This window comes from Ictalurus punctatus, chromosome 12, assembly GCF_001660625.3.
Source record: "Ictalurus punctatus breed USDA103 chromosome 12, Coco_2.0, whole genome shotgun sequence".
Taxonomy (NCBI): domain Eukaryota; kingdom Metazoa; phylum Chordata; class Actinopteri; order Siluriformes; family Ictaluridae; genus Ictalurus; species Ictalurus punctatus.
This window is the reverse complement of record NC_030427.2, coordinates 12,938,724-12,953,901: the sequence shown is the minus strand read 5'-3', so window position 1 is coordinate 12,953,901 and position 15,178 is coordinate 12,938,724. Positions and strand designations below refer to the sequence as shown.

General features: G+C 40.7%; 1 protein-coding gene across 3 annotated transcripts in view; it reads right to left on the bottom strand.

The window, feature by feature from the left end:
• Window positions 1–1,813: 1,813 nt before the first annotated feature.
• Window positions 1,814–15,178, bottom strand: part of LOC108272701 (methyl-CpG-binding domain protein 5) — a 39,687-nt gene continuing 26,322 nt past the window's right edge. Inside the window, exons 6-10 of one of the 3 annotated variants that reach the window (XM_017481327.3) lie at window positions 10,482–10,699; window positions 8,948–10,093; window positions 8,534–8,607; window positions 7,234–7,309; window positions 1,814–5,014 (exon numbers count right to left, since the gene is read on the bottom strand). In XM_017481327.3, the coding sequence (XP_017336816.2) occupies window positions 4,937–5,014; window positions 7,234–7,309; window positions 8,534–8,607; window positions 8,948–10,093; window positions 10,482–10,699 (1,592 nt within the window). In that variant the 3' untranslated portion in view covers window positions 1,814–4,936. The other 2 variants (XM_047159065.2, XM_053684554.1) reach the window with 2 other exon arrangements.

The window sequence follows — 15,178 nt, the reverse complement described above, 5'->3', positions numbered from 1 at the left end:
GTATATAATCGTTATATCACTTAAAAACAGTGTCATCTAACGCCATGCCTTGCCTATGATGTAGTGGGAAGCGGTGGGTGTTTGGGGCCTAATGTGTGTTTATGCCCAGGGGCCCATTGTCTCATCATCCATCGACAAACCATTTGGGAGCCGAAAGAGACGACTCTACCTGATGAACTGACCCCAATGATTTGATTCACTGAAAAGAGCTGTAATATTAAAATGCAGAAGCCTGAAGAGTTCTTCGGTTGTTCCTCTGAAGGAACTCTTAAAGGGTCTATGTAGATCCCTATACACAGTGTTTCCTTGTCCAATAGAGTTACAAGTACAACCATTAATTATCCAATGAAGCCTCAAAGAGCCACTTTTCTATAGTACTTCCCCCAGTATAATGTCGGTTCTCTAAAGTGTAGACGATTGGAATGTAAGAATATAAGGATTGCATTGTGGTCTGACACAGATGCACTATGGGAAGAAGGCAAACTGGCGGAGGCAGTGTGATGCTCTGGGCAATGTTCTGCAGGGAAAGCTTGGGTCCTGGCATTCATGTGGCTGTTACTTTGACACGTACCACCTACCTAAACACTGTTGCAGACCAAGTACACCCCTTCATGCCAACAGTATTCCCTAATCACAATGACCTCTTTCAGCGGGATAATGCGCCCCGTCACACTGCAAAAATTGTTCAGGAATGGTTTGAGGAACATGACAAAGAGTTCAAGGTGTTGACTTGGCTTCCAAATAGCCCAGATCTCAATCTGATCGAGCATCTGTTGGATGTGCTGGACAAACAAGTCTGATCCATGGAGGCCCCACCTCACAACTTACAGGACTTAAAGGATCTGCTGCTAACGTCTTGGTTAAAGATACCACAGCACACCTTCAGAGGTCTTGTGGAGTCCATGCTTTGACGGGTCAGAGCTGTTTTGGAGGCAGAAGGTGGATGTACACAATATTAGGCAGGTGGCTTTAATGTTATGGCTGATCGATGTAGCTCCTCTTGCCATAGGAACTTCTGCAGAACGTCTGTAGGATCACTACATACAGGAACCAGACAGATATGTGCAGAAAACAGCATAGAAAGTTAGACCGGGTAGTTGTTGTAGCGTCTCAGTGAAATCAGTTTTGTATAACAGATACCTATTTATATCATGCTCTTGTGTATTGTTTGATGTTAATGACTTTTGTTATAATTAAACGAATAAGCTTTCGTGTCTATGGCTTATGAGAACCACTAGATGGCAGCATTTTATTGAAATACAAGGGATCGATTAGACTTGAGCACTGTTAATGTTTCTGTCCATGTAGCAGTGTAAAATCAGGTATATTATATATTTGAATTATTATTTCACTTTTCCTGTTGACATTTATAGTTAAAAACCTCCAACCAGAAGTGGTCAACCAAATAAGTCTTTTTATTTATTTACAGCTAAAGGTTTTCCTGGCTGTAAAAGGTTTGTGAAGCCCTGCTCTAACAACAAACCACTTAAATGCATAGTGTAAGTGAAGAAGTGCTTGTTAAACAGTAAAGAAAACTCATGCTGGCTGTAAAGCATGATAGGTTTATAATAGTCTTTATATTTGCTATTTGTCACTTATATACCGATATAAAAAAGTGGATAACTTTTCCAATTATATTATTTTTGACTATGCTAGTCAATTTCTACATGTGTTTAGTCTAATGATATGAAAATAGCAATTTTTAAAATGGGGAAGCCACCCAGTTTGGCAGCCTTTTAAAGTAGTCATGACAAAAACGTCATGGCAAACAAACAAAAAAACAAACAAGCAAACCACGTTGGTTACACAAGAATTTCAAGTATGAGTGATCAGTTTTTAATTGAAACATCGGTGCAACATTATTTCAATGTTACATCACAGTATGACCTGTAATGTTCACAATATTTACAAAACTGCTGTTCAGGACAACCCATAAAAATCTAAAAAACAAACAAACGAAAGCAAACGAAAAAGAGCAATAAGAAATGACTGACTTTAACAAACTATCCCTAAGCTCAGCATCATAGCTAGCTGAAACGAATAAAATCAAGTGCACAACATACTTCGCAAAGTCAAAGGCTGTAAAGTATATATCAATGAGAAAATATATACTTAGTTACATGTTGGTTCAAGAGGAGGAAAAAAAATCCTCCGATACTGATGATGTAAAGGTTGGTCATACCAGTCAGATAAAGAGCAAGCAAAGAGACGAAGAAAGAAAGAAAAAAAAAACCTCAGGAAAAGAAAGTTAGCAAACGTAGATAAGCAGAAAGCCATGGACAACAGTGAGTATCTGAACACAAAACTGGTTTTGACCTTGAGACACTGTGAGTGAAAGGGACAGGGCTGTGGCCTGTGCTCGGAGTGGACTTCACCAGAACCTTGGGACACGCACAGTGCAGACTTCAGCATGGGAAACCATTAGTAAAGCATGTTAAAGTTACGTAAATCGGGGACTTCTTGACTGTTTGTGCCTAACAGCCATCGAAGAGAAAGTTGATAAACGTACAGGACATTCAAATGACAACATGGCTGCTTTCAGATCCATATTCTATTGTATTGCACTCAGAACTCTTAGTAGTGTATTTCCTATAAAGATAAAACAATAACGGCAAAATGATGGGAATTAAATTCCGGATGTGGAAAAAAAACCCCAAAAAACACTCCCTCTGTGTAACTGTATATTTCTCACACATACACACAAAATACTCAAATGTTTTGCCAGTCAGTACATCAATACATCATTATCTGACTTGTTCCCTGTTCCAGGGTGATGGAGTTAGAGATCTACCTTGTATCAAAGTTTTTTCATGATTCTTTTTTAGTAACCTCCTGCACGTGGTATATTCTTACCTCATCTTAAAAGGTACAGTCACCTCTTCCTAAAAGACACCTCATTGTACTGACTGGTTGGATGATGTTGGGTGACATCGTTATTTATTTTTACCATATTTTCTTGCCAATTCCTACCCACTAGGTGGGTCTCCCTTAACACACGACAGCTACCAACCAGGGAGAGTGAAGACTAAGACGTCCTTCCCTCGAAGACATGCAAAAAGTTTCAAACTGTTGTGCCTGCTACGCCACAGGAAGAAAGAGCCATCTTCCGCATACATAATCCCATTGATGGTTACGATAGGTTAATTTCTTTCTTACTGATATTGGAAAGAGTAACATCACCCCTTCTGACCAGAGAGCATGGCCAATTTTGCTCTCCTGGCTGTGGGATTCTAACTTATCAGGTCAGTGTGCACACACGACTGATGAGGAATACGGCCATTTTCTCATTAGTGTTTCAAATAAGACTGTAGTGTTACAGCTCACTCTACATTTCTCTTTCACAGTCTGATTTGAGGTCAGCTGTGTCTTTCTATGCCAATGGATCACATGCTACAAGTGTCAAACTTGTACCCAAATCGCGAACTCGACGTACACAGAGCTCCCTTTCTGTTCTGTTATCTCTTCCCCTCGGACCTCTGGTGGTCAGATATGGTATTACACAGATAAACAATAACACTGTATACATCAATAAAATCAACTCACAGCTCTCTTCTTGAAGATCTGACCAGAGTTTCATCAAGCTGTCCTACACACTGCTGCAACGGAAAAATAGTAACAGTAACACCGATATGCTATAATAGTATCAAGCTATGTCGCTGCATGGGGCAAAATAAAAATATATAGGTATCTGTTAGAGGAATAATACTGAACATGAAGGCTGTAACTCTCAAGTAAGAGTGATACATATAGATATAAGCTTTATACATACACATGTAAGGCTTTACAGAGCATTTGCTCAGGGTTGCATTATTGCCAAGAACAATTGAACAGCTAAAATAAATACAGAATACTGTACAGAAATAATTTATAACCAAAAAAATTCAAATAAAATAAGGCCCCATAAACTGCAAAACTACCGTTAGACCTTGATGACCGTTACATTTGCACACGTCATGTGATATTGATCATCGGTGGTTCATCAATATGCTTGGATGTTTTTTGTTTTTTTAAATCGATAGCCTGTGGTATGAATATTTCCAATCTCACAAGAGAAATAAATGACGAATACGGCCAGGATGAGAAATGTGATCTGGTAGTGTTCAGTGATCAAAAGACCAAACTACAGGGGTCCAAACACTTTAGCCAGTCCTGCAACAGTGCATGTCCCGTTCAGCGGGTGAAGTCCACTTGTCTACACACACACACACACACAGCTGTGAACAGCCATTCTGTTACACTCTCATGAGTGTATGACATTGTTTAAGGTTATCTGCATTCCTGCCAGTTATAGGCGCGCACACACACACACACACACACACTCCAAAAGAAGCACATAAAATCGTCCAACTGACTCTATTTCATCCTATTCACACGTGGCCATATGGGCCGAGAACTGAATAGAAACCAGCACATTGGTAGACGTTTTCTGCTTTGATTTCTTTCTTTTTTTGTACAACTGAAGATAAAGTATGCAATGTCTGCTTGTACATGGCATTATCGTACACTATTTACATTTCTTCCCAAGATTTCACCATGAAATTTCTGTATTGTCTATATACACATTGAAAATGTATCAGAAATATTTGGACTGTCTATTCTCTTAAATGCAGTAATTTTTTTTTCTTCTTTTTTTTCTCCATATTTTCTTTGTATTCTAGAAAAAAATAGTTCTTCAGTGAGTTGTAGTCAAATCGCCACCATTTCTGATTGGCTTTATCCAGCACCTGTCAGTCACTTTGTGAGGGTGGGGCCATGATGAGCCATCTGCTAGGATATAGCACCAGGTCTGAGTTTAACACACACAGAGAGAGAGAGAGAGAGAGAGAGAGAGAGAGAGAGAGAGAGAGAGAGAGAGAGAGAGACATGGCGCAGGAAAACGAGTGTGTGTTTGGATTCTGTGAGGCTGGATTCTGTGAGGCTCACTCCTCTCTCTCTGTTATCTGGAGATCTTCCTCCTTTTGGGTTTGGGCAGTTTCATCTGTCGTTCTCGCTCTCTTGAGGACATTGGATGAACCTGCAAAATAAAGTAAATACGAATTTAAAAAAAATAAAAGACATGAACAAAAACCGTTGACACTATTACATTGACCAGGGACATCAAGTGCTTCTTATCTCCCGACCAATCAGGTTACAACTCCGTGTTGGGGGTGGGGGGAACAAATATGTAGGACAAAGTGCAGGAGGAAAATTTGTTATTAGTGACTGAATATGAGGAGAACATGAATCCGGTCAGCAGCAAGTGTTAAAGCGCCCTTAGAGACATAATGTTTAAAAAGCATATATGTACCAAGTACCAGTCGGTTAAGATTGTGGTTTGTTTAAAAAGATACACTAATGCACAGCAGTGTGTTTAATATGCGCTTTAACTGTTACTACCTACGGTTACTCTGAGGCTAGAGGCTTGTTACCTCTTTAGTGTCGGGAGAGCTGCTTGTGAAACTCTACAAGATCAGAATAACTGTCTTTTTTTATTTCTATCATACACACAGGAAAATCGTTGTAGGAACTGTCGTCTTTGGCTTTTCAATGTGCCCAAGGACACGAAAGAATAATGTAAACTTTATAAAAATGGGTTAACACCAGAGATGCACCGATAGGCTTTTTTTCACGCTATCGACCGATAATTTAAAGACATCCGATGATCAGGGCCGATTATATCCTGCCAATCAAAAGAGGGCGGGAAAACAGATCGATTTTGAGCTGTGTGTAAAGATGATGTCTCTTGTGTGGAATGACGACAAAACTGCAGTTTGTGATCTCTGTACTGATAAAATTTTACACTGGAAGTGAGCAGCAGTGAAGCAGGAGTTTTAGCATCGAATTGAATTTTTTTTTGCCGCACTGCTCGCGTTGAATTAAAGCTCCAATACACCATTAAAAGATTTAAATAAATATATGTTGACAAAAAAGTATATATATATATATATATATATATTGCACAGAAAACTATATTTGTAGAGTAATGTATTTCATATCCAGTTAATGTCAATATATAAAAAGCTGATATTATATATTACCAGTTTGATGTCAATGATGAAGTAGAAATGCTTTTGTTTGTGGTGAGTGAATGTGAGATAAGTTAAGAAAAGTTATCTTAACCCTAACCCAATACGTTAATAAATCTTACTTTAATCTTCAGAATTTAGTTCATGTGTTAATGTTAATTAGAGTAATGTGTTTTCTGTTTATGAGACCAGTTACTGTCAAACAACTTGTTGAAATCGAGTGAATAAAGTTTTTATTCGCATTTCTTTCAGAATTGTGGAATTAATTATTATTAATTTAAAAGAAGGCATAAAAGGCAGGGCCACCAAACTATAGACAGGTTATTTGAATTGCAGTGCAGCTACTCTGCTAATTCTCCTTTCTTTCGCCATGGTAAAACTTCTTACCATGCACGACACCCCAGTGTCGTACCTTGGTGGTTAAGGCTCTGGGTTACTGATCGGAAGGTCGGGGGTTCAAGCCCCAGAACTGCTACCCAACCCTGTTGGGCCCTTGAGCAAGGCCCTTCTCTGCTCCAGGCATGCTGTATCATGGCTGAACCTGCGCTCTAACTCCAACTTCCTGACATGTTGGGATATGCGAAGAAAAGAATTTCACTGTGCTGTAATGTATGTGATTAATAAAGACTCGTTATCGTCAACACTACAAACCACTGCGCTAGAAGCTAAGCCTAAAATTCGAATTAGGTGCAATTTCTCACATGTTGCCATGTGACCAGTTAAACAGTCAGTTCAGTTCTGTGGTTGGGGTGAAGAGGGGAGTGATGTAATCCGACGGCTGTTTCTGATTATTACTTTGGCAGACCTGAATTTTATGCTACCGGGTCTCTACTAAATACAGCCAGGATCAACTCAAATCACTGAGAAGAAGAAAAAAGGAATATCAGAAATCTCAAATGTCACTTCGGGCATGCCCTCTCTGGCTTGCGCGCTCTCTCTTTCTCTCTTGCACACACCTCCCTTACTTTTTGTGTTGTTGTTGATTAAAAAAATTTAGAACACCTTTTTTTTTTTTTTTTTTAGAAAATTCAAATAGCTGACATGATTGACAGATGAGTTTCTGTAGTCATTTTTGTGTCGTCAGTGTACTCGTGCTCCAAAGCATTAAATTACGAAGCAGACACCTACACCAGAAATTACTGTGCGAGCCGCGGTGAGTCGTCACAGCGCATCTCGAATCGCTATGTTATCAGTAATACATTGCAGTCAGAGAATCAGAGTTACTCACAGTGCCTGACATCTTGTCCAGCTCACTCATGGCTTCCTGGATAGCAGCTTCTAAATGATTATTTAATTTCCCAGCTCTGAAAAAAGGAGATAGAGAAGAAAAGGATAAATATTGAGACGAAAGAGAGGAACTCAATGTTGATTTGTCCTGGCTGCAAAACATGCTAAAACAAGACATTCTGTGTAGTGGAAGTCAATCAGCAGAGCTGCTGCAGTTCCTCTCCTCTCCACCAGATGGCAGAACGTATGACTGTGAACAGAATTTCAGCACCAGATATACAACTACTGACTGTATTGCTTTCAACCGTTGGATGTTTACCTCGTTCGTTAATAAAATGAACCACCACACGATTACATACATTTGTTAGCACAGCAATGACACTGACATAGCAATGTGTGTTGGTGTTTTTAAACAGTGTGTATTCTTTCTGGCACATTTATCAGACACACTAGCTTCAATGGTGAGCCTACTGAAATATTTGTGCCATGTTGTATTTTCCTTATTACTGCGAGAATTTACGTTCTGTTCCGTCCACGTTCAACGTCGTATTAATGGGGAATCCAATGTAGAATTACTGGAGATGTTTGTGCAAACACTGGACTCAAATGTCCCACAATGCAATGCAGCTATAAAACACTGCAGGTGCACCGAGTTACAGCAAAGACGAGATGACTGATGCGATGACATTGACAGAAGTATTATTTCAGCTTCCAAAGAATCAACTTTAATGCTGCTTGAGCAGAGTGTACAGTCGAGGAGGCTAAAGTGCCGCTGCATCGCTTTCTATAGACAGAGATGAAGCGAGGACTAAATCTAACTATCATAAGGTAGTTTGTGGTTAAACAGACCAACTATGTATAGTTAAATTTCATATATTAAGCACTGTAATTTCATGATAAAATCATTCTTGGACTCCGTTGAAGATCACATGGTAATTATAAAGGTTAATACGCAAGTTGGTCAGGGTGGAGTTAAAAAAAAAACCCCCAAAAAACAACCCAGTAATGCTGCTGCATTTCGATAAACTCACTACTATGCCATTATGTAAATGCTGCATTGAGAATTATCCACACCACAACATCTGGTCATCAGTGGTTCCTTTCTAGAGAAAAAAAAACAAAAACCATTCATATTAACAGAGCTGTGCATCCATATCATGGTCAGTACACCTGACAAAACTCCCAGTGACTGCTGGTACAAGGAGGGGGAACCCAAGGAACTCACAACTCTGTGAATGTTTTTCAGGTTATAATTCGAGATGATCACTGTAATGCACACGTACCATAAAGAATAGACTTACTTTCTGTTCCTCTTGGCAGCTCTGTTCAGTGCCTCCAGGTCCTGTGTTAGTGTTTTCAGCTTCTCAGGCTCCACCTGAGTGACATTAATAATGTTTTTAACATTTAGCATGAGACTGAGTCAGTGTAAACTCCCAATCATAGGAGGTAACACGGGTCCTTCTCCCAAACGACGACGTTTCCAAATGCATACACTCATATGAACACAAATACGCTGGAATTCTCGGCTTCATTTTCAAAGATGAATCCTCACAACAACTTATTTAAATCCAAGGAAAGTACATGCTTCCTCAAGCCACTGCACAAAAAAACAATTCAAAGTTTTTCAATTAAACTATGTTGTTTGTTTTCAGGCAATGTAGCTAACAAGTAAGGAAAGAATACAGCCATTATTATGGAATCTGCCTATGCCTTACCTTGGCCTGGTTGGAGAGTTGCATGCTGGGATTGTGGCCGTGCTCCTCCCCTACTAGTTTGTTAGGCCAGGGAGGGAAACCTTTAATTGGCCAGACAAGTTCACCCACATTGAAGCCTCTTGGCCGGTAGTGAAGAAGCTCGGCAGAGGGCGAATCCGGGTGGCGCAGCTCCTCCTCGCTGCTCAGGCTCTTGGTGTCCGAGGGGCTGGGTGCGCAGTGCCCATTAAAGTGCCCGTTGAAGTGGGCGTAGTCCTTCAGCAGCGGCCCCTCCAAGCTGGTGGAGGAGCTGGGGGACTGGTCGTCACCTGTAAGCGGTTCGTTATAGCTGCCTCGCATACACAGAGGCGGACCGCCGTTTATGTGAGCACAACGCTCCACCGTCTGCTCCAGCCGCTCTTTGAAATTGACGTGGAGGGGAAGCTGGTTGTAACGGAAGTTACCGGCATTTCCGTCACCCAAAGGCTCAGACGAATCGTGGCACTGCGGGTTTGTATCCGTGCCACTCGCCACTCTCTCCCCACCGTCACTGCACGGGCTGCTGCGCACCTGCGCTGAACACTCCAGAAACTCGTCTCCTCTCCAGTGGGCATGACCAGGCTCTTCCCACTGCTGCCCGGGTGAGCGGAAGTAGTCGTGCGTGTCCGTGCTATCAGGTGTGCACTTGCCCTGCTCTGAGCTCCTGCGTGCTCGGTTGTTTCGCGTAGGGGGCGGGGGCCTAGCGCAGGGCTGCACCAGCACGTCAGTGCCTTCATGCCCACGTGGCCCGTGAATGACCGCATTGACGGCATGCGGCAAGCCATGCGGCTCTCCGATGGAGGCGGTGAAGGCGGTCATGGCTCTAAGCGCAGGCACAGGACTGGCCTGTGGTCCACTACTGCCCGCTGTTGTCGTGGTGATACCCACTTGCATGCCTTTACTGGCAGTGTCCACTGCTGTCCGGTACAGGGCATCCACCGCCTCCGTGCCAGCACCTGGCAACTGCTCCGATCTCTGTCCTCCAGCGCCCGCTGCCAATGAGACCTCGTTATGCCCCTGGAGCTCTTGCTGACCTTCCTGGAACATTCCTGGCTCCACAGGAAGTGATGTCACACCAGGCTGTGAGCTCATCTGGGTGTGGGGGATTGGGGTGCCGTCTGGCAAGCATCTCTGGAACAGAAGAGTCAAGGTATAATATTGTTAAGGATAAAGTCATTTGCAGTTTTTTCCATTCTGAATACTGACACCTGATTCCTCACAGTAAAGAAGCTTGTGTTACACCAAGTTATACAAAAAAAAAAAAAAAAAAAATCACAGCCTGTCCCAAGTCGATTGTATGTCGACATACAATATGTACGGCAAAGGACTGGATGGCAAAATATGGAACATCCAATCTGATCATAATCCTTTCACGTCAACAGAGGTCTAATAATGCTCAGCATTGGAACTTCTACATCAAGCAAAACCTAGTCAAACTTCTTACAGATTACGACTAAGTTTGGGCCACATTTTCCACTAGGTAAAGAACAGGGTTCTTACACAGACCCATGTGCCTCACCTGGTAGTCCTGGTACAGACAGCCCATGTTGGTGGAGACATTATTCTCAGGAAATGCTGTTTCTGAATAAGCGTGCCCCTGGGCCTGGTATGGGGAGACCCTATGCATGGTCTGGAGTGCTGGATGCAGCTGGTGCTGCTGGTACATGTGTCCTGTGCTGCTCATGATGCTGCCCATCTGAGGATTACCTATACTGCAGTTCAGCGATGATGCATTAGCTATGAGGAATAAACCAACAAATATATATCAGTGATTCTCCAACCTGAACTTGAAGTGCTTTGCATGCTCTAATAAACCTATGTCAACTTTTTAATGTGCCAATTACTTGAATCAGATTTTTAGGAGCAGCGTAAACAACAAAGTATGGAAGGCACTGTTGGCTACCGCTGTGATAGAGATGTTAATTTACCGTTAGATCATCATGAAGAATAATTCTCTTATCAACACTACACCAAATGAAATGATGACATTGCTACTTTAAAATCAAACAAGAATCTCAAATGATCGGAAAAGCATGAAATACAACTTTTTAGTTCAGTTACTTTTTCTATTAACTCAAAGAACTGACCAAAAAGGCTATTTCTGTTTTCGGCTTGACTGAGGAGACGTGGCAGCCATGTGCGTATTCTGTTTAACAGCTAATACATTCAGTACAAACATCATCGATATTACTGCTGCTGTTCAGTAGAAAAGAGCAAAAATTAAAGTATACATACACGATCTAAAAACAGCCATGACACATACAGAATTACATGCTGTACTGATTGCAATGTTGCAGTGAATATGCTTTAACTGAGTCTAGCCCCTAGAGGGTGCTCTCAGTGCTTACAGTTACGGATGGTGTGATTGGCCCGCCGCTCTCCAGATGGCACAAAGTCTGCTGTGCGCTCTCTGGCTTTCTCTCAGCATGTATTCCTTTCTCTACCTCTGTCTTCCTTTCCCAGGCTGGCTGATGCTCTCTCGCACTCTCCCCCCACCACTCTCTCACTCCCTCTCCCCCTCTCGCAATAAAGAGTGTAAGGCTGCCAGATGGCATGGTAGGTGAGTGTATCTCTGTGAATCTCTGTATATATGGCCAACACCTGCCCCAGAAGATATTAATGGTGAACTTCACCCATGAAAATGTTAATAATGAATAAATGAACACTAAGTGAGACCAGTCAGAATGAACTAAATCAGGCATTAATTACATCCTCAATCTTTTAAAACTTGCGTATAGAATTTTTCACTTGCGTATAGAATTACCTCAGGATGACACACACTGTGTTTACATGCACACTAATAATCCAGTTTTAAATGTTAAAAAACTCTACCTTGCCAACGGTTATGAAAACAGCACACTACTGAAGCTGTTAGCAAAAAGTATAAAATCAGCCTAGATTTTACCACATTAACTAGGTTATTCAGGGAATATATACCATTAATCTGATCTCAGCCTATACACAACACCTGAGCGAGCCTCGGATTCCAAGGACCTTTCCCAGTAGCCAGTTCATAAAGTTACATTAAACACAAAAGAAACCATACAGTAGATTAAGCTCAAGTTTATTAAATGTTTAAAAGTTTTCTGACTGCTCGGTACTGGCTCAGTCTTAATCCTGTGAAACACCTGGCGAAATCTGATTGGTTGTGTTTTTAAGTAACCACGAAAAATACAATGACAATTGGAACAACAATACTTTAAAGCCAATTTCAGCTCGGCCAGACTTGCAGTTCCTGAAAAACAGCTATTTGAATATATTGTGTGTGTGTGTGTGTGTGTGTGTGTGTGTGTGTGTGTGTGTGTGTATATATATATATATATATATATATATAAAAAACAGCTAACTCCACTCAACTAGTCACAAGTTACAGCTGTTTGAATAAATTAAGCTCCAACCTGCAAGAATTGGCATGTGGCGGCCATGTTGTTTAAAAACTTCAACATGTTTTTAATAATTATTAAGGCTCAGGAACTACTTAAAACACCAATTTTTGTGAAGATATGGCAAAAATTCTATCAAAACGATGGTGTGCACATTATGCAAATATGTGAAACACTGTGTGTGTTGTATGTATTTGTCCATCATTTAGAAAAAATGTTTTTCATAAATTCCTGACAGATTTACAAATGTTTGGTAACAGTGACTTTCTTCATACCTATAAATGGCATAAATTGACCAATTATCAAATTTATTACATTTATCAGTGGATAAAACACAACCAGCCATAAATTACCAATCACGTTCATAGCACAGCTTATTTACATTTAGCGACACCTGCAAAAATTTCTAAAAGGCAAAGCGCAGAGAGACGAACATGACAACTTAACGGTGAAAGAGCTCATCCTAAGCGTATGCGCTAAATCTTCCACTAATCCAGCTCATTCAACCTGATGCAGCGGATACCATAGAAACACACTAACTTTTCCTCCGTTTATAGAGCGCCGTTGCTTTTGTCCTAACTGAATGCCTATTCTTATTAGTCTTCATTTTGGAAATTGTTTGGATCGATTCTCTCAAGTTAGTAATATTCACGAAAATGCGATATTTACAACTCATTTATATCTTGATGTGTTAAACACCTAAGAACATTGTCATTTTTGTTTGAATTTTCAACTGAAATTTCAATTGATCAAAAATATTGGAATATGTGACTGACAGGTGATTTTGTTGCCCAGGTGTGCCTTATAAGATGGATTGTTTAAACAATTAATAGCTCTGAATGTCTGCTCTTTGCTTGAACCCTGGGTTTCGCCTGTGATGACTGCATTTATTGTTACAAAGGATAAACCAATATGACGACCAGAGCGCTGTCTATGGGAGAAAAGCAAGCCATTTTGAAGCAGAGAAAAGGGGGGGGGGACAAACAAACAAACAAACAAAAAAGCAATCGATCAGAGCCATTGGACATAGCCAGTACAACCACTTGGAATTAGCTGAAAATAAATGATTTACAAATAAATTGGTTCTTATTTAGCTTGATAAACGAGGCTGTTTGTTTTCTGAAGAATATGAAATAATTTAGCATTTAATCAATGGCATGCCACTGCTCTGCTGAAATAATTTAACTACTTGGAAGCTTGATTTAAAAAAGCAGTGAGTTTAGTCATTATTAGATTCCTTAAGTGCATGTAAACACAATTTAATAACAATAATAATAATTTAAAAAGGGGTTTTGCCAGTCATCTAAACATTCTGTACATATAAATATAGATAAAGGTGCACATCACTGGTGTGTAAAAAAAAAAAGAAAGAAAAAAAAAAGATCTGAATACAGCTTTCCCAACACAATAAATATTATGTCCTAGTAAATCCTAATTTCACATGACCTTATTCAGAACATAAACCATCTTTCATTAATAAACACACAATAAATACTATTCGTAACCATGTCCGGTTCTACACAGACCAGCGAGTTTCTAGCAAGTGTTAGCACATAAAGACAGCAATTGGAAATATTGTCCACATGACTCAGCAATCTCCCATCCCCTTGATAACACAGGACGCTGACTCAGCATTATGCCTGCCGTTTTAATAGGCTTTGACGTCTCAAAAAGCAGGACGCCCCAGAGAGAGAGCGAGACGCAGCTTTGTGTGATGAATCTCAGCAAATATCATTCCTCACCCTGACATTAGCCAAATGAAAGGCTCTAACGTACAAGTCTAAAATGAAAAATCTCATTAATTTTGGTACTACGTATGACTGACTCGCAGTGCGTGGGCGGCGAATACGACGTGCTTGCACTTGACTGAGAATACACACACACACACACACACACACACACACACACACACACACACACACACACACACACACAACCAGCCTGTTTACTTTCACACAATATGAAAGGTCCACATATTGCACTGATGGATTGATATCACTAAAAGCTTCTTAACAGATCTGGTCACACACTGTTACGACGAAACTTGCATACATGCATAGGCTATACTCCACACACATTCACTGTTTGATAAACAGAGCTGGTGGTGGAGGTGGGAAGCCTTGAGCTAGGCCTTGTGCTGCGTTCTTTAATATTTCTTTCAGCATGTGCATGACTCAACAGCAACTCTGTGCTTAGCACACAGCCACGTACACACACTGAGGGAGGGTATGCTGAGTGGCTGATGATCTCGTTACTGATTAAAAGCTGTGTGCGTATATGTAACAAGACGAGACCGATATATCATCTCACTGATAAAATTTGTCTGAAGGTCCACTGCTGTGAAGTTAGCACGCCTATCTAAAAGTAAATTTGTATGTTTGTGGTAATTTTTGCTATAGAAATTACTGCTTGTGTCAGTTTAAAAAAAATAAATATTATTTTAGTATCTGCGCATTAATTAAGGAATAAAATAGGACCGGGTTGGTGTTGACCCAACACAAATCTGATTATTTCCTATAACAGAACGTCATGAAGTGTGTTATTCCTCTTATGCCTCAGCATACAAAGATATTTTACACAATTTCCACTTTCTTTTACTTTGTGGCAACAGTTCAGGACTCTCCTTTCCTGTTCCAGCATGGCCGTGCCCCTGTGCACAAATTGAGGTCCATCAAGGCATGGTTTGACGAGTTTGGGGTAGAGGAACTCCAGTGGCCTGCACAGAGCCCTGAACTCAGCCCTACACTCCGCGAAAGTTTGTTGAACCCTTTACAATTTTCTGCATTTCTGCATAAATTTGACCTGAAATGTCCTAAAACTAGATGAAGAGAAC